At 42.0% G+C, this 18,902-nt stretch overlaps 3 protein-coding genes across 5 annotated transcripts in view; 1 reads left to right on the top strand and 2 right to left on the bottom strand.

Annotated features, from left to right (window-relative positions):
- LOC125973545 (plakophilin-4) overlaps positions 1-5,430 on the bottom strand; it is a 34,948-nt gene extending 29,518 nt beyond the window's left edge. Inside the window, exon 1 of the mRNA XM_049727844.1 lies at positions 5,256-5,430. The gene's annotated coding sequence lies outside the window, so the exon portion shown is untranslated. The remainder of the gene's footprint in view (positions 1-5,255) is intronic.
- A 115-nt stretch (positions 5,431-5,545) lies between these two features.
- LOC125973557 (coiled-coil domain-containing protein 148-like) lies at positions 5,546-16,694 on the top strand. Of its 3 annotated transcripts, XM_049727874.2 has the most exons (16): positions 5,554-5,630; positions 5,873-6,064; positions 6,170-6,268; positions 6,940-7,061; positions 7,915-8,018; positions 8,850-8,941; positions 9,009-9,160; positions 9,221-9,316; positions 9,379-9,554; positions 9,630-9,768; positions 11,013-11,219; positions 13,447-13,587; positions 14,319-14,437; positions 14,969-15,086; positions 15,294-15,428; positions 15,913-16,694. In XM_049727874.2, the coding sequence occupies exons 3-16, from the start codon at positions 6,217-6,219 to the stop codon at positions 16,054-16,056; spliced, it is 1,797 nt and encodes a 598-aa protein (XP_049583831.1). In that variant the 5' UTR covers positions 5,554-5,630; positions 5,873-6,064; positions 6,170-6,216; the 3' UTR covers positions 16,057-16,694. The 3 variants fall into 3 exon arrangements, with proteins under 3 accessions (XP_049583830.1, XP_049583831.1, XP_049583833.1); XM_049727873.2 differs by lacking the exon at positions 5,873-6,064 and having other exon boundaries at positions 5,546-5,630; XM_049727876.2 differs by lacking the exons at positions 5,554-5,630; positions 5,873-6,064; positions 6,170-6,268; positions 7,915-8,018 and having other exon boundaries at positions 6,946-7,061.
- upp2 (uridine phosphorylase 2) lies at positions 16,300-18,577 on the bottom strand. Its single transcript, XM_049727920.1, has 7 exons — positions 18,440-18,577; positions 17,887-18,001; positions 17,651-17,809; positions 17,426-17,540; positions 17,130-17,339; positions 16,910-17,056; positions 16,300-16,839 (listed from the first exon to the last, which is right to left on the bottom strand). The coding sequence occupies exons 1-7, from the start codon at positions 18,490-18,492 to the stop codon at positions 16,697-16,699; spliced, it is 942 nt and encodes a 313-aa protein (XP_049583877.1). The 5' UTR covers positions 18,493-18,577; the 3' UTR covers positions 16,300-16,696.
- Positions 18,578-18,902: the final 325 nt, after the last annotated feature.

The raw sequence follows: 18,902 nt of genomic DNA, 5'->3' as shown, positions 1-18,902 counted from the left end.
ATAGCAGCAGTGGCAGTATGGAGTGGATACGAGTACTTCCATAAGGTCACCTTTCCATGCGGAGCGCCCACACTCTCTTCATGCCTTGAAAAAAAAACCGAATGATAAGCACAGAATTTGCAAATTCCACCTCTAAAATATGTTTACCTGGAAATAACAAAGGGTCAGGCCAATGACACGCCACGTAATCTGTGTTTGCAAGAGTACAAAAACAACAGGCATTAAAAGCTTAGTAAGGTGATTATTCTCCCACCACACCTTCCAGGAAAAGCTCAAAGTAACGAGAAGCCACCGAGAGTAATGCGCTTTGACGGACGACATAAATGATTCTTATTGGATGTAAATCCTTGAAATAGAATCCGCATTTGAGTTATGAAGACACACTTCATCCTGTCTCGTGTCATTAGACAATTGCATTTAACAGACGAGTACTTTCCAGACGTTGTGCACGGAGGAAGGCGTTTGGAGACGAGATAACAAAATTGACATTATTGGAAATATAAGACCAATGTGACGAATCAGCAACAGCGTAATGGGACAAGGTTTCTCGAAGTTTAAAAGGGAATCTGAGGGTTCAATTCCATTGTGAGTCGGTTGTGTTCACCCCCAAAACGGCGCAAACGCCCATTTTAATTGCACCCATTTACAAAAATAATATTTTTCTTCAAATGTGTTGATTCCATAAACATACAATAAAATACATATTTATTTAGATGGAAAATTTGCAGTCCCACACACAATTTCAAGCGAGGTACTGACCCACTAACTCTAATTCTCAAAGCGCAATAGACTCCTTGTATGGGGCGCTATCACATCTATCATTGCCAAACTGCGACATTGCTGCAATTCTATTTTTTTTCTTTTCTTCCTATCCAATACATCTTCTCATCCCCGTAGCCAAAAGATTAGCTCTCTCTCTCAGCTGAGTGATAAATGATTTACCAGCATTTCCGCTACAACGGGAAATTGTATATGATGTGTGATCACCTGGGGAATGAATGCATCCGAGCACAAATAAGAAGGCTTGGAAATGGAGAGACTAGAGGGGGCACTTGAGGTCGAACTGAGACGAAAACAAAGCGGGAGTCTTCAGCATTGTTGTTATACCAACATTGAATACTTGATAGAAAAATACTAGAAAAATATAGTTTTGTAGACTTGTGCACTTTTATCTAAGTGCACTTGCCTTAAGGCTACAACCTTGTCGTTTTATTGTCGATATTCTGAGAGAGAGAGACAACAAATACAAGCTTTGATATGAAAAAGTCCTTGTGAGACTCAAGTCCAAAAGGCTTGTGATTTTATATTAAAAGCCAGTTTAAATGTCAGTCTAAGGTTATTTATTCAATTTCAATCACCAATCCCAGTTTCTGTTCAAGTAAGTCACAATCGTAATGATCTTCTGAATGTCTCGACATTTAACACTCGGAAAATAATTTTTTCAAGATATGAGACATTTTCGGCTGACTTCTGAGCAAAAAAAATATATAAACCATGCAGTGAAATAGGACTTGATGACTTTGTCATCACTTGGGTAATCAATATAATAATCGACAGGGTGATCAATTATAAAATTGATTTGTTAGTGAGTAGTGACAGCGTTAACTGGACCAGATTAATGGCAATTCCATTCATTTCAATGGGGAAAGATGACTTGACGTACAACTGTTTTAAAGCTTGGATGGATGGATGCAGTTAACATTTGGCAATTAATCTTGTTGAATTGACAAAGTAAGCAAATTTAAGATTACTATGACCATTCCACTTCCATATTTAAACACCAAGCAAATCATTTTGGCAAACTGGGGGAAAGTAATCACCGTTTGCATAACAATGGGACTTTGACTAATGGTGCCAAAATGTCAACTAATTCCATCATTTTGCAGAGAAGACTGGCAGAGATTCCACATCAGAAGACGTGAGCGCAAGCTAACGCCAATGAGGCGTTCTGTGCTTTCATCCACACCGACTTGGTCCACATTACCAGGTGTCCTCACCTAAAAAAATTGTTTTCTTTTCTGCCTTGTCTGTGTCATAGCAAGCTTTGGAAACATATCATATTGTATTCTTACTTCTTTTTGTCTTGTTTGTTACATCCAAGTCGAGTTTTCAGAGCAAGTGACACGATTTGAATAGTTACAGCAATTGTCTTCATATTGCGATTTGTAGCCGTGTATCTCGGAACCGCAGCTAAAGAGGTCCGACTAAAAACAGTGCCGGGGTTGTAAGTGGAACGCTCAACCTAAATGTCAACTCGATTTGATGCTTTTAAAACATGTTCTTTTCTGTCAAGATCTGAAGAGGATAAGTGCTTGAGGCTACTAGCTAAATTACAGATCTACCATGACGCCATCAAACGGCTTAATAGTGGCAAAGATTTGAAGCGCTCGTACTATCCCCTCACTGTTAAAGCCCACAAAGCAAAAACTGACTTTCGGACTCAGCATGTGGAAACCATGGAGGCCTATTTCACCGAACAAAAATCTATTGTGCGCCTAATCTCTCGAAACGCTGACATGCTTTCTCTTCTCGTATTATCTTTAGCTGTCGGGGAGTCCAAACAAAGCATAAACTCTGGTACCTTTTTTTTTTTCCAGAATGGATTTCCATATCTGACTAGACCGTTAGCTAATATCCAAACATGTTCAACCTTGTTCAAATAAGCAACTATTCGTATTCTACGATGACTGTTTACATTTCAAACGGAATAAAATCGGATCACAATGTAAACCTTGACCTCCGGTACGTGTCTTCGAATGAGGAAAAATTCTGTTCGGAGCACATTGTGCATATGTGGATTGGAATGAGAAACAGTATGACTGGAAGCCCCTCATTGGCTGATTGCTACCAGTACAAACTGTTATTATCACCCCTAAAGTGGTGGCGCACAGCTGCGGGCTTCTTTCGTAAGCCAAAACAAACACAGTTCATCGACTCAATATCCTTGGCTCTTTTTGAAAAGAACTCGGCTATCAAGGCAACATTAAGCGCGCCCTTGCGTCGAAATGAACTGAACTTAATTGCAAGAAAAATACATTAGAGGGTTAGTGAGTAAACCAAAGACATGAATCTGAATGCTGGCCACTTAGTTCTGCTCAACTATGAGATAATGAAATTGATTATTTGTGCACAGGAGTCCTACATAAGCTCAGGCGGGCTAGAAAAATAAGATGGGGATGAGGCTGGGAATACTTTCCCCACCTCTAAAGAATGGGGAGGGGAAGGGGGGCACTTTTGATCCCAGAGAAAAAAGTAAATCTGACATGACACACTGGGGTGAAGATTTAAAGCCTGATGCCGGGCAAGAATTAGGCGGTGAAAACCTGCCTGCCAAAAACTGCTTAACTGGGTTGTCACTTCCTATTAAATGACTGGCTGTTTAGAAAAAAAAAAAAGGTTTTTTTGTTTTTTTTGAGGGGGTGATTAGGTGATCTTTATAGTCAAAACTATACTTGCCTGTAAAGTTAACAACTACTTTAAAAATGGCGACTGCTTGAAAGATTTGACTGATTGTTTTTTGCAACATAAAATGCTGTTTAAATTTCCCGTGGAATTAAAAAAATATATATCAATCTATTCTGGAATGTATTATTGCTATTTCCATATTTCCAACAGGAACATTTGTCATCTCTCAATGTGTCGTTTTAGTCGAGAGCATAAACAGAAACTGGTCCGCAACAAAAACACCAGCAGACCTCTTGCACCAACAATCCTTCCGTTGTTCTAAAGCGCCACGGCCCGGTGCTGTCAGCAATGAGGCTGCAGTAATAGGAATCACGAGTAACGTGACCTAGAGATTCCCCTCTGTGTCAGTTTACAGTCAACACATCGCCACTGCTGAAACTCAACCGGCATGCATTGTGGTCACATCAAGCCAAGCTGTCAAATTAAGATTCCCAGATTTGTATGGCAACGGGGGAGCTGGAGGCCGAACAAAGACCACAACCGTGACTGGATTGACATTGCATTGGTTCAAGTGACACAATTCAGTTTTGTTGCTTTCAAGTGGCGTCAGATTCACGGGAAGGAGTTAAACTCATAAATCACGGCACCCCAATTTAGCCAAATGATAATTATCATTACATTATTATTACATGCTAATACCGGTAAAGCCTAGCCACCAAGTCTAAGAAACCGCATAGCAAAAATGTTTCAGCAACTTCTTTTAGTGACAGAACATGATTTGAATAAGGTCGCCCAGTGTTTGTTAACAGCAACGTTAATTGGCTCCACTGTTTTGTGACAGTGGGGTGGAAGTCCAGAATGACACATTTTCAGAAATAGGCAGATGGCTAAAAATTGACGTGGTTGTTTAATTGCATGCCTGAAAATGGGCAGGCACTCCTGTGAAAAACTCAGTCTTATGTAATATGTCCCCTTTCAATTGGAATTGGACTGGACAGTTGTATCTGCATCACCTGCACAGACAGACAGATGGGCAGGCTAATGCGCAGAAAGACAGATGAGATAGAGAGTGAGATAGGTAGATGGATTCCAGACAATCGAACTGCCCGTGGCAGGTGAGTTGGCATGGGCATGTTTGAATAAGTTGATTTTGGTTGCAGCACATCCTGATGAGCGAGACAACAGCCTGCAGGGAAGAATAAAAAAAGGTGACTCTACTCTATATTGTTCCGAGCTTGCACATTTCGACTCTTGTTTCAAGTCACGCACACTGATAAAACTGCGATTTAAGAGGTAGTGTGACAGCGGTGAAAGTCATTGAAGATCAGCGAAAAGATGCGCTTATTTCACGGGTTAAGCGAGTCTGGTTCCCCGCCTCTCGAGCTCCACGCATTCCGGAGATTCCCCCCCCCCCCCCCCCCCCCCACACACACACACACACACACACACACACCACCCCCAGCACAGTGTTGGCTCACCTGCCCTCCTCTTTGCATGACTTCTTAGCAGCATGTGTTCAAATGCAAACTGCGCTATAGGTGAGTTTATTCGTCAGGGGATTTATAAAAGAAACGAGGGGCCTGAAGTAGCCATCTTTGCATCCCAATGGCACGTGAAGGTCTCACGAAGATGTGTACGTGCCTCCTCCGAAAAGATGAACGCATTCTCCTCTGTATAGGTTACTTAAAAATACATCACATAGCCTTTTCATTCCATAAGCGAGTATTTAACGACTTTTCCGAGGAGAAAGTAACACTTGAATCCCCGCCTCATGTACGCCCTGATGCTTTCATGTCTCCCGACTTTTCTAAACTCAACATAGTTTCAAGAGAAGACGTGAAAATAAATACCTCCGTGGGGTTGTTGTTGATGCTGAGGCTTGGCCGGGTGGCGGCTTTCCCCTCTACGTCTGCGCTTGAAACTTCATCGTTTAGTCCCATACGTGTGCGAGGGATCAACTCGCCTCCATAGCCGAGCGACTGAGAAGAACCGAATCCCCCTCCGCGAGCTCCTTGCTTCCCAAACAGCAGTCCCGAGCACGGAGGTGGGGCGAGAAGGGAACGAGCACTTCTGATTGGTTACAGACAGAGGTAGGCGGGAATAATCGGGAAGGTTGGGCTTGTTGAATGGACCAATGAGAGACGATGACGTCAGTTTCCCAGGTTACACTTTTTGTCAACCGATACAATCGAGGAGAGGAGAGAGGAACACCAAAAGAAACAGTGGTAACCGATTAATTTTACCATTTGATATCAACTTTAGTGTGCAAAATCCTTTGCAAAAATTGCCAGTTTTTCTTGCTTAACCAGACTTCGGACCGTATATTGTTAGTTTGATGGATGGACAGATGAATAGCTAGATAAATTGCTGCTGCATGCTAGATAGATGTTGTATGCTGTGAATACATTTTGAATATAACTTAGCATTTTTGAAGAATTATTTGGGTTTAATTTTTTTCCCAATGCAGTTCAGGGTGTCCCCCGCCTACTGCCCGATGACGGCTGGGATAGGCTCCAGCACGCCCGCGACCCCCGTGGGGACTAAGCAGTTCAGAAAATGGATGGATGGATGGACAAAACAAAATATATACTTTCCTTTAAACGTCATAGCCAGTTGTTTTCTTCACAAACTGTTTTGTCACTTATTTACCTTAAAACAGGTAGCCAGTAACATTTACATTTATTTTACCCTGTTTTGAGAAATAATGATGAATTGTTTATATGACTAGTTCCTGTACTTATTTATTTATTTATTTATTTTACAGGTGATTTGATATCGTGAGTACAGAAATACACTACTAGCACCTGGGCAATGAATGTAGGAGGCCAAACGTTTATCACCAGCTACAGACCAGAAGATTTGGGTGAGTTAGTGGAATTAGTGTCAAATTTGACCTGGAGGTTCCTTACTGAATGGAATTCCACTTAAATGTCCTGACATGGCTTTGATGCTCTTGTCCCACAAGGCTTGTTTGTTCACCTGTCTTTATGGCACTCAGCAGAACTGCAAACATAAATGTCTTAACACTGCAACTCTGCTCCGCCTGCTGGGCAATCTATTCCGCAGTGCATCATTTGAACCGTGGCCTTTGTCTTTTCTTGCTGAAGTCAGTGAAAAACAACTTTGGACATTTGGTTTTCTATTCTTTCAGATATCCCAATGTAGTCCATCCTAAGTTGCTCTTAATATCAATTATTTATCCCATAAAAATACTTGAAGTGTCTATTAATTACCCTCCTCACACATCCACATTGTACTTGCTTCCCATAGGTGTGCTAGCATAAATTATAATGTGGTAAAATATATTATTTATTACCGTATGCCGTAGAATCCACACGTGTTGCACATAAACTAGTCATAAAATACGCAGAATGCATGCATGCGTGAATTTACTACAATGACCATGAATCTTAAGATTCATGGCAATAAAAATCGAAGTTGACCGAACTCTAGTTGCCAAGAAAGGACATACATTATGAATCTTTTGTGATCACTTGTTTATTGTCCGACCTCGTTTGCTTTTTTTCCTTGCAGATAAACTGACAATACAATTGAAGAATGGCCTGTATCGATCAAACTATAAGCCGGCGGAATATGACAAAATGCAAGCTATGGTTGACGCCAAACGGTTAGAGACTGCTGCGTTTGGAAACAAGGTGACGTCTAACCCAACTAATTTTTTTTGTGTGTGTGTACCGTTGAAATATGATAACCATGTGGTGCCGTAAATTGACATAGTTGGATTGCAAAACTGCAACATTTCTATGGATTTGTCAACCCATTATTATTATTTGGATTTAAACCGCCATTGCGTAATATTTAAGAGCTGAAAGAGAGCAGCGATATCAGTGCCACACACAATAGTGCTTAGTTTGGTTAATATTCATCAGGCTGCCTGGGCTGTATTAAAAAATTGTTTGAAGTTTGGCTCAGAGCGCAGGGAAACGTGTGTGCTTGTGGCCAAGCAGATTAGGCTGTTCAACCTGCAGTGTTTTAATTGCTTAACTGTCGCAGGAGCCTCTTGATTTTTTTTGTATCCTTAAACTTGCCTTTGCACTCATCCAACCTCACTCGCTGCATAACCCAGATAAGACATTTTTGCCACTGGCGGAATAGCACGCTCGGCGTTCGGTACACATCTCCCATAGTGATGGAGGGTAAATAATATATCGCCATTTGTTGCCTTTGGTGCAATTTTTTTTTTTAGATTACGCTCACTTATGGTCCATTTGAATTCTATGGTCTGATGCATTACATTGATTTTTGTAGCGAGCCATCCCACTTCTGATACCATCAGTAAATCTGACTAGTCATTTCAAACTGGGTTACCTCAGTTGTTAAACATGGTCATACTTTTTAAATGAGATAAATGTGCAAAGATAATCAGTACCCAAAGCGCATAAAGCGTTGACCCACTAAATCAAATAATCTGACATCAATGAATTTCAAAGTTGGACTTTTTCTGCCTACACTGCAGTTATTTCATCTAGTGGTGTATTCATCTTCCAGGTTAGGAGGACCCGATGTGTCGCCAAGGAAATAAAAGAATGCGACATATTACGGCAGCACAGGCAGGTGTGGAGCCGAGAGTGCCCTCGGCTACAAAAAGCCGAGTAAGAGAAGCCTATTACTCCCAGTCGTTATCTGCCGCAGTCGTCTGACTTTGCTAATACACTAAACAGCCACTTAAAAACCCCGACGGGGATCCGACTGACCGAATTTGGGTGGTGCTAAAAAAGGGGAAACGGAAGATCAACTCCAATGAGGGGGTGAAATGGTAAGATTTGAAAATGTTGACTTGGAGCGAACACAGTGGGAGAGAGTGGCAGTGGAGCTTTAGAAGCCGATAGAATACATTAAACGAGAGGGGAAAAATAATCATGTTTTGTGAAGTGACAAAGGCTGCAAGAACCCCCGGGGTGCGGTTCTGTTCGCCTGCGTCATGGCCGAGGTTAACGATGTACTGTACACAAGCGGGATACTCACTAACGAGCGACCATGTGCATCCAACACGTTGGTTTATATCTTGTGTAATTGTACGGAGATTTTGAAAATCAGATGCCGCGAGCGTTTTGTTTTGGTTACTTATAATTACGAGAGGGACATTGAGCACATTATGGGCCCGATTGAATTTTCCCGACGAGTGAAAACTGCGGTAAATAGACACAAAGCGTATCCATCTTCTGTATTTACGGAACAAATCACACCTTTGGCGCTCTTAGCGGCACTATAGACCTTTTTTTTTTTTTTTTTTCCAACCAGCAGCTACTTTGAAACAGAATTACTGGTAATAACAGGTAGCCCAAATAATGGCACTCTGTTTGAAAATATACTTGGAGTTTTGTTAACCCGTTCAGTACCGTTGACGTTCATAACCGTCAGAGTTTCCTCCAAAAGTTAAGAAGCAGACATGCGGTGATTTTTAATTCTTTATCCACAAACAGGGAAAAGGCTGAGAGCGAAATGCGAGATTTTATCGACAATATCAGGCCGCTCAGCATAGAAGACACCGCTATCTTCTCACTCAAAGATTACGGTAAGCTACAGAAGCCTCAAACAGCAATTCCACAACTCAGAAGAATTCTCCTTGGTCTGGTGTTTAGAGGTTTTCCTCGAGAGAGACCGGAAGGCCTTCGTAATGGGCACCGTGGCGCCAGTTCATCAGCTGAAGGAAGACTTGAGCTTCAGGTTGGAGCAGGAGCAAAAGGAGGAAAACAGGAGTCCTCAATCAAACTGGGAACAAGTCCAACATCAGGTGTTAAGCAGAAGAGACCAAAGATAAAGTTCTAAATTGTAATCAATTTTTTTATTCCAGGTCACTTTTGTTAAAGACCAGCAATCTATCATAATGACAAAACTTCAAGAAGAGTACAGTGATCTACAAGAGGAGATTAGCGATCTTGGTTTGGAGGTACGCTTCTTGCTTATCATCAGCTTTGTATGCCAATCTTGAAAGATGAACCTTGCCTGTAGAAATATCTCCAAACCTTGGATATCTTGGTGAAAGACAACATTCCAGCAGAAGTTTTAGAGTCAGACTGCCCTTACCCGGAACTGAAGGAGTCGCTGATCCAGGCCTTCCACTCATTATCAGAAATCCACCACGGTCGACTGCAATGTCTTCACGAGCACCTGAAGAGAACAGACAAGTCGGCGTGACATTTTTTTGGACATTATTGTCAGATGTGTGCAGTAATTATTTCAATCCCATAAACGTGTTTCAGATACTGCGGCTGGTGTCCAGATGATCACCTACGCTTCAATTTCACTTTGTCGCAGTACACGCAAGACATACCCAATTATCGGGTTCTATGCTTGCATATGCTTCAAAGGGTCTTCCCGGAGAAAGGCAAACAGGATCTGGTAATGTGCAAAAAAAAAAAAAAAGTCTTAGGCCAATTTCTGCATCATTTTTAGTCATTTCCACTGATAAATGAAACGAAAACAAAACGCCAAAGTTTTCCAAGATTGCCCATTAAGTTCTGCATTAATTGAAAGTAGAGCGCCAAGCTTTCTCCTCATCATGCAGCTAATTAATGTAGCGAGAAAATATCTTGCTTATAATGGGCCATATTTAGCTTTTTTCATTTTAGGGCAAAATCTTTTCATTTCCAAAGCAATTACAGTTTTGCACGCCCTGGGATGCGCACACATCCATCTGCAATATTCACAAAATCATCTTATGAGATCTAACCCGAAGGCAAAATGATAGTGATGGCGACATATTGATAAGTGTCTGTATTTTTGTTCTTTCAAATGCATATTGGTCCCAGCATGATGGCGAGTTGCTGACATCATGGCTTAGTGTCACCATGACAACAGTCTGGCACTCCGAGACCTCCCAATATTGCATCCGATTGAATGCTACATTTAGAGCTCAGTCTGACGGAGATGCGAGGAAGAAAACGGCAATTTATTTTCTAGAAAGAAAATCAGACATTGGCATGTGCCGTGTTGTTAGTTGTCATTTTAAATGGCTTTTTATAAATGAACACAAATCTAATTACAACACAGTAAACTTCAACATGGAGAGACATTCAAGCGGAAATCAAGTTAAAAGTTTTCTCTGCAAATAATAAAATAAAGGAATAATATAAAATGTATAATATATAAATATAAAATAATAAAATAAATAAAAATGATTTAATGTAATATGACAAAACGGGGGTTCACTGTAACCCATTTTAACTCCGTCCGAGTAAGTCAATAAAAGCGTGAGATAAAAAAAAAAAAAATTAAGAACAGAGGGTGGGATCCTTCACAAGTTTTACACTTAATAAACATGATTTGCCTCACAGCCTCGGGCGCTTCACTCATTTTCAGCAAAGCCAGCCAGCCAGCCGTCTAATGCCTTCCCACCATAGTTAGCTGCTATTAGCCGAGAGATGAATATCATTGGCCGCGTTCTGCAAAAGCAGCCAAGTGATGCCGCCACAGTGAGCCGCCTGACACAATGATGAATAGCATGTGGCAGCTCCTCGCGCACAAAACCAAAAGATCTTCACCACCTTTCCCAGCTAGGAAATTGAGAGGAGAGACTTTTAGTTTCTAATGCCCATTTGTAAGAATTTGGAACTGAAATTTGTGATGTTGCTCACTACCCGCAGATGGAGCACGAGCGTGCGTTGGCCAGGCAGCGCTTCACGCAGACCCAGATAAAGGTTCTGACCCAACAGTGGCAGCAGGACCAGCAAGAGCTCCTGGCTAAAGCCTTAGCCACCCTGCAGGAGGCCAGGGACGCCTATCAGGAGGAGTTGGAGCTCCAAAGGGACCGCCAGCATCAGCAAGACATCTGCTTCCATCTAAGAGAAAAGGTAAGTGCCACGAAATGCAAACGAGCTAATAAAGAAGAACCCTGAAAACATTTGATTCGGTTGTCTCAGAGTAGCGCCTGTTGGCATTCACTTGACAACCTTGTTACTCATGTAAACAAATCTGCTTTTTTGTGTGCTCACAGTTTCTCTGCCAAGTTTGGAACGATAGTAATGCCCCATGGCTTTTCTGATAACTGTCTCGTTTTGTCGAGAAAGAAAAGCTTAACTTGAATTTACAGTTATGGTCGTGATGCCTTCGTTGAAGTGAGCTGTGGAGCTTCATTTAGACAAAAGTAGTACTTTGCCTCCATTTTGTTGCATCATACGTAAATGTAAATATTTATGAAATATATTTTAATTTGATTATAACCATTCTAAGCATTCATCAAAGTAACTCCTATAACTGTTTGGAGTCAGAATAAAAAAAAAAAGTGCTAGCTTCCCTGAATGCAAAGCACCAGTGACAGACGTTTTCTAATCCTCCCTGTGCCTCCACTGGATGAGTTTGGAAAGCTTTTCTGGTTTGGTTCTCACCTCATCAGGTTGGCTGGGCTCGGGAATAAATCCTTTCCAATTGATTTCAGAGCACCACTGGCTCTTAGGTTGCATCATGCCACCAGTTGCTCAGCCTGACGGCACTTCCATTTCAAACGAACGAGATACTTCAAGTCACTTCTGCTCCTTGCATCCAGCCCGCCATTCTTCTTCTTTTTATTAGCCCACTGATTTTTTTTTTGCGCTTGCTTTCATATACTCCCACTTCTTTCACACTTTGGAGTATCTTCATTAAGCATTTTATAGATCGTAACTAAAGCCAGACGGGAGTGGTAAAAAGCTGCCACATGTTCAAGTTAACTAATTTGTCAATTTTAGCTTGTTTCAGTGAGTTTAACAATTTTGTAAACGATGAGTCGCTGACTTGTTTAGTACGTCCATGTGTGCGTGAGTAACTCCAGTAGGCGTGTGACACTTTTCATCTTTTGTCAAAAATTGTCAATTTTGCTCACGCTTCTTCTTACTGATTCACTCCATTATACCGTGTATTGTTTGACTATTAGACACGCAATAGAAAATTCTAAAAGCTGCTGTGACTGAAGACGTCAACGTACAATTAAGGTTTTTGAACAGGCTGCAGCGCACAGATAAAAAAAAAAGAAAAAAAGCCATTCTTTTGTTCCTTTGACAGTCCTTACAATGCTGCATAAAAGGACCCTGCCGGCTTGCTTTTATTTCATACAACATTGCATTGTAAGGAATTAATACTTTAGGCTCTTCAGAGCTTCTTTGTTGCCATTGTGCTTTCTGGATTAAATTTAAACATCGGCATTACATTAAGAACTTGCGCTTTTTACTGTAGGTTCCAATTTTCAAGCTAAGGTCGTTGACCAATACGCTGGCTCCAGACTAGCTAGCTGAATTTCATGCAAGCAATTTTGAACAAATATTTTTATTTATTATATATTTATTTTATATATTTATTTATATTATATATTTTTAAAATATTTTTATATTTCTTTTTATACAAATATTTATTTGTATAATTTTTTCTATACATTTTTTTCTTACTTGTAATATTGATTTTATTTTATAATTTATTTTTAAATAAATTAAACTTCTCAAGTCATTTTTTATTTATACAACCACTTCTGTAACATTGACCGCGAGTGCTTTAAATGTCTTAATGATTTTTTTTTCCACAGTATTTTGTAACCTAGTAATGATTTAGTTTGTCTGAGCCCCCCCCCCCCCAGACATTTAACACATGCAAAAGCCTCAATGACACTACCTGGCGTTAATCCGTGCGGGAGCATTTTAATTTTCAGTCCATTCCTATGGCCACCCTCTGCGCTCTCTTCTCAATAGGCCTGGGAATCTGCCTGCGAGCTCGGAATGCCGCACTCAAATAGCCGGCACGCCGCAGAGAGCCTGCTGCATAACGAGCCTGTCACTCACAGGAAAAATGTTGCAGCAGTGTGTGTGTGTTGGGGGGACAAAAAGTTATGCCAGTGTCTCAATTGGTGAGAGAGGCTTGACCTTGAAAAACATGCAAATTGAAGGAGACCTATTTCTTGTACCTGCACAAAGAAATCCAATTCCAGAGCTGTATCAGAAATAAAAAAGTTGATTTAAATATTGAGTCATCATTATTATTATTACAGTCTTTGGCGTTTGGAAATTGCGTTCTACTGTTTGGTTTAGAAATTGTACAATGCTCGTGCGTTCACAGCTGCAGCAATGGCGGGCCCATCAGGAGGAGGTTGCCGAGTTACAGGCGGCCATCGCTGCCAGACAGCAAGAGGAAGCCGAGGCCGTTTTGAAACGGGAGCAAGAGAAAGAGGCTGCCATGCGGGCACATCAGAAGGAAAAGGTGAACCCGCTCATACAGGTGGCGCAATCATAATCGGACGAAAAAATATTGTGGGTATAAAAAGTGTACACACCCCTGTAGAAATGCCCGTTTTTTGACGCATAACAAAATAAGACCGGGGAATCGTTTCTAATTTTTACCCCTAATTGTAACCAATTTGTTTAAAAAATGGAGCAGGGAGGTCATTTAGTTGCACAAGTCTGCACACCCTTATAATGTGTAGCTGTGCTCAGAATTTACCAAGGACATCCAAACTCATATTAAATCACAGTCACAAGCAGCAGAGGTGTGTAGACTTTTTATATCCACTGTGTATATCTGTAGGTGATCTGCCTCATGTTTAAATTTTCTTTCAACATTCTTACGCGTAAAAACACAACTGACTGACATGTTGCAAGGTATTTTATCAGCAATACGTCATTGTGCCTACAGACCAACTTCCCTTGAATAGGAAGGAGCATAATCATGTGACTGTTTAATTAAGTCTTTCCCCTGGGCTGAGACACTGATTAATGAGAGCATTTACCACGCATTTGATTCCTCATAATTTACCGCCATAGTCGGCCAGACATTGAAATATCATCTCATTTTGTCTATTTATCTGATTTCGCCTCGGTTGCGATCAATAGGACACGAAAGCGCTAAGAGCTTTGCGCAAGTCAGATTAAGGAGCCGACGTCACCGCCGTTCTCTTCGTTGATTCAACGTCAGCGCTAATGTTCTCCCTTCAGCTGCGGAAATTTCATTTGGAGCAGCAGAAGAGGAGGGAGGAGTTGGAGCAAAGGGATCAGGAGAGGCTGGCCAAACTGAGGAGCGCCATGGACGAACAGGCGAGGCAAGACAAAGAGAGGTGAGCAATGCATTGTGGGAGATGGAGTTCTCACCACTTGGCCTTAAAGTGAAACTTTTATATTAATTCACTGATATTGTTGTGTTATGTTATGTCATGTTATGTTATGTCATGTTATGTCACGTTATGTCACGTTATGTCACGTTAGGTCACATTATGTCATGTTATGTCACATTATGTCACGTTACGTTACATTCTTATTGTTGCTCAATCACTTTGATGTCAAAGAGCCTTTTATGGATACGGTACAGTGCCTAACATGATTTGCTTTGTATTTCGATCACCCGCTACACTCATATTGTGTGACGATATCCCCGCTTCAGATACGACAGTGAACCAAATGAAGACTCGTGAGGTCTGTGGGGTATAAAAACAGAGTAGCAGAACTGACAGCCTCATAAAAAGCTCCAAAGCTTGGAGGTGTTCTGTGTCAGGAGCCATGTGTAGTGTGTGTGCGATTGCGGCGCAGTAGCAGATGGAAGGGAGGGCATTTGCCGGTCTTAATGTCTTCACCCTCGGTGTTCTCCCCAGGGTACGCTTCCGGGCCGAGATGTTGCAGCGGCGCCAGGAGGCGAGAGAAGCGTACAAGCTGGAGCGTCAGAGGGAGGAAGCAGAGAGGCACAACCGTTTGGAAGCTCTTCGAAACCAGGTGGATCATTATGTGCTCTTAACCCGCTCAACCCCATTGATTGGATCTGTCACTGGAACCGGTGCCCACAAGTCTTTTAATCTGTGCTGAGGCACCACTGCCACCATTTGGTAGCAAGTCAGAAGGCAGACATCGTCGCAGGAGCTCATCGAATAGGATTACTAGCTAACGTTGACGTCACATTAAATGGCAATTCTGTTAATTCAGGTTGCGGTGGTGGTCGAGTCCGACGCAGAGAGGATGATGGGAGGCACTCAGTCTTGGCGGAATCGATATTTGACCCTCAGAGAAGATGATATCCAGAGGCCTCTCTTTGGACTCCACACATACACGGCCGACCAGGTGAAAATTCATTTCAAACAATATCTCAACTGGAGTCTTATTTTTATAGCATTCTCAAAAATATGTATTTATGTTAAAACACAAAAGTTATTTGTCGGGCTTGGCAATTCCTTAGTCACTCGTATCTGAGCTCCGAAGCTTTCCAGGCGCCACCTGTTCCAAATTTGTTGTGTTGCCTTGTCTTTCATCTGCAAATGCTCGCTGACCCGCACTGTGGCATTTCTTATGCAAGCATTTTGGCGGCTTAAACAATGTTTGCCCTGCTTTTCGCAGACTGTTCTAAACAGCCTTGAGCTCAAGGCCGCCGGCGCAGTCTGTGGTTGATCTTATGTAACCATGACTAATGATTTTCTAACTTGGAGAAACTTCTCCCCGAAATGCCAACCAGTGAGAAATTAATAGTCAGGCATGAAATGAATTTCAGACTATTAGATGTCAGGCCGGGTGTGAAACTTGAAGCGTTGCCTTCTCTTGTGTCGCGCAGATTGTCGCCGATCCCAGATTGCGGGTCGAGCAGGCCCTGAGGGATGCTGGCTTGCACCACACGCAGTACGCCCAAGAGGTCATGGCCCACATCAAGCCTCCAAAACCACCCCGACGAGACACCAAATCTGAACTCCAGTTTTAAGCATTCATGTGAGAATCAAACTACTACTTCTGAATATATTTTATATTTATCTATTGACTATTTTTGAGTTTGAAAATAAGATGATAGCTGCAGTTAGCCTCGTTAGCTTTGGCTAGTCTGTGGGCCACGCTAAGTCTTCGATGCTACAATGTAATGCAGTTAGCCTTGTTAGCTTTTGCTAGTCTGTGGGCCACAGCTAACGCTAAGTCTTCAATGTAATGTATTAAATACCACGGACAGCAATTGTGTTTTCATGAAAACTTTATTAGTATTGCATTGACTACAAGCACCAAATATCACGACACGACCGCGTTGTAACATTTTTCATCGTGAGGCATACAATGCTACAAGCGCGTGGCCATGTTTTGACCGAGAATGAGACCTCTAACAAGAAATCGAAACAACAAATAAACAAAAATGTAATATTCATTTTGTTTTTCCAGCAATCAAAGTAACACGTTATTTTTAAAATGCTTATATGAACAGCAGCACCAAACTGACACAATACAAACGCAAATGCAGTCAACATCATATTTAACTTAATCAAAGTGTCTAAATAGAAGATATGAACATTAGGTACAGTATATACACACACATCTGTGGTATCTATATACATTGATTAAAAGGGCAAGGATTTTTTTTAAACAATATGTCCCAGGCGTTTCTTGATGAAATGGGCCACCAGGACTTGAGGTCTCTGCTGGTACTCCACCAGAACATCGTGAGGGGACGTAATCTGGTCGCCCTCGAAGCGGTTCAGCAGTGTGACGCAGATGACGGCCGCTAATAAAATCCCCAAAAAGAAATAAATGAGTAATTTTAAAAAATGTATCATGAGCGCACCGAACCTCACCTTTGATGTCACACACGCGACACATGGCCGCAAACACGGTGGACTCCATTTCAATGTTCCTCACGCCGGCTTCGTACGCTTTCCTCAGGTACTCCAATTTTTCGTCTTCCGAGAAGGAGCACAGAGCCCCATCTAGTCGTCCTTGACCTGAGAAGCGAAGGATTCTCACGGTTTTGTCGTCGAGGACCTTTAAACAGCAGGTACCGCGGTTTCCACGTACCTTCGTAGAAGTCATGGGTGCACATGGTGTTCCCGATCACGGCGGGAAGGTTTTGCAGTTCTTTGGAGCACTGCAGAAGCTCACTGGCAACACCTTCGTCCAACTCCGTGCTACGCGTGATCACTTTACCCAGAACCACCTGCTCAAACTGAGGCCGGAAGGAGTAGTCCACCGCCTTTTCCGTCACCACCACCGTGCCCGGAGCCAGACCTGGACAAAATAACTCCTTACTCATCTCCAACGCGAATTTTTTTTTAGAATGTCGTGACTTTTTGGAAAGGGGGAAAAGTGGTTACCGACTCCGCCGGACGTTCCGAGACGAAACAGGATCACGTCCTTGCAGTGGGCATGGTGGAGCAGTTTGATGAGCTCGTGGAGCATGATGGAGATGGACGGCACGCCCATGCCGTGCTACGAAAACAACGCTTGTTATTAGAAGGCTCACGTAAGACACCCGTGGAACTATGTTGAAGTAAGGGGAGGAGCTTAATAAGCACTGGCCTGTAGAGTGGAATACTCACACTTATTGACAGAACCGGTCCCACTTTATACATGCAGTAGCGATCGGTTCCCTCGCAAATATCGTGGACTTGCGTCGGGTCACCGGAAAGTTTCAGTTCCCGGTGGATGAACTGAGCGAAGGCCTTCATCCGATTGGCGCTGCCGCCGACGCAGACAAACTGTGAGACAGGATATGGTATCACGACTTTCCGCCAGCCAGCAGCTGGGGTTGGTGGTTTGTTTTTGCGGGTCGTACCTTAATGTCGCCAAACATCTCTGGCAGGTTGTGAGACTTGGTACTCAAGCTGAAGTGATACAGAATGTCCTCCTCCAGAGTGTGCAAGTAGGGATTTTTTACATGAACCTCTTGTCTGACGCAAAAAAAAAAAAAAAGTGTTAGCTCATGGAAATGAATTGATTATGACATAATCAGTTTCTACCATTTTAAAAAAAGAATACTGGAAAAGTCAAGACTTTTTTTGTGGTTCTTCTCATAATAAGCATGTCTACCAAATTTCATGTAACAAAGAAACTTTACAGGGGCTAATTTTTGGGAAAACCCCATTTTGGAGCTTGCGCCAAAAAGCTAATTATGCACTAATGACACCTTGAACTCAAATAAATTTTTGCAAGATTGAACCAGCACCAGTTGAGTTTTGGAGTCTAGAAAAGTTCACAAAATAAAACTAAACTATTTGAAAATGGCCTAAATGAAACTTGTTTAAAATCTCAAAACATGTAATAGCAATTTTTCAAGTATAGTCATTTTTTCCACCAATTTGTAGCATGCAAACTGAAAAAATACTTACTTGATGTGGACACTGTGGTCGTTCCCCATTGAGTTCAATAGAATGGGTGCCATGAGTACAAGAAAATCAAGTCAAAAATTTTCAAAATAACGTCGCCGCTGCTGCTAATGTCTCAACTAAGTTTTTGCCTCCAACTCCAGAGTTGATATAGTCGTGACCTGTGACCTCGCTGCTGATTGGCCGGGCAAGAGAGGAGTAGCATTCAGTAGTCTCACAAAAACATTAATCGGGATTGGGGGTCAATCATCTGGCAAATGATTGGTCTCGTGTGCGTGCCCTCAGAAAAAAAAGCCGTGACTAACCAACGTGTTATGACATTCTACTTTGACTGGGTACATCGAGATAACCCTTGACCCCGACTTGTCAACACGACAACATTATGTCAACCTGCTCAACATGCAACCATTTGCGTGTTGTTGTGACTCCGAGAACATTTCGCTAAACTGTCTTTTGCCACTTCAAT

The sequence above is a fragment of the Syngnathus scovelli genome, chromosome 8, assembly GCF_024217435.2.
Source record: "Syngnathus scovelli strain Florida chromosome 8, RoL_Ssco_1.2, whole genome shotgun sequence".
Classification (NCBI taxonomy): Eukaryota; Metazoa; Chordata; class Actinopteri; order Syngnathiformes; family Syngnathidae; genus Syngnathus; species Syngnathus scovelli.
Note: the sequence above shows the minus strand (reverse complement) of the source record. Positions and strands in the feature narration are given on the sequence as shown.

Bases quoted from the DNA above. Each gene is read 5' to 3' on its own strand.
- upp2 (XM_049727920.1), bottom strand. From the start codon at position 18,492: ATGGCACCCATTCTATTGAACTCAATGGGGAACGACCACAGTGTCCAC. The intron at 17,340-17,425 runs GTAACCACTTTT...TATTTTGTCCAG, and splicing joins CGGAACGTCCGGCGGAGTCG to GTCTGGCTCCGGGCACGGTG. The intron at 16,840-16,909 runs GTGAGGTTCGGT...GGATTTTATTAG, and splicing joins TCGCGTGTGTGACATCAAAG to CGGCCGTCATCTGCGTCACA.
- LOC125973557 (XM_049727873.2), top strand. From the start codon at position 6,217: ATGAATGTAGGAGGCCAAACGTTTATCACCAGCTACAGACCAGAAGAT. The intron at 6,269-6,939 runs GTGAGTTAGTGG...TTTTCCTTGCAG, and splicing joins CTACAGACCAGAAGATTTGG to ATAAACTGACAATACAATTG. The intron at 11,220-13,446 runs GTAAGTGCCACG...GTGCGTTCACAG, and splicing joins GCTTCCATCTAAGAGAAAAG to CTGCAGCAATGGCGGGCCCA.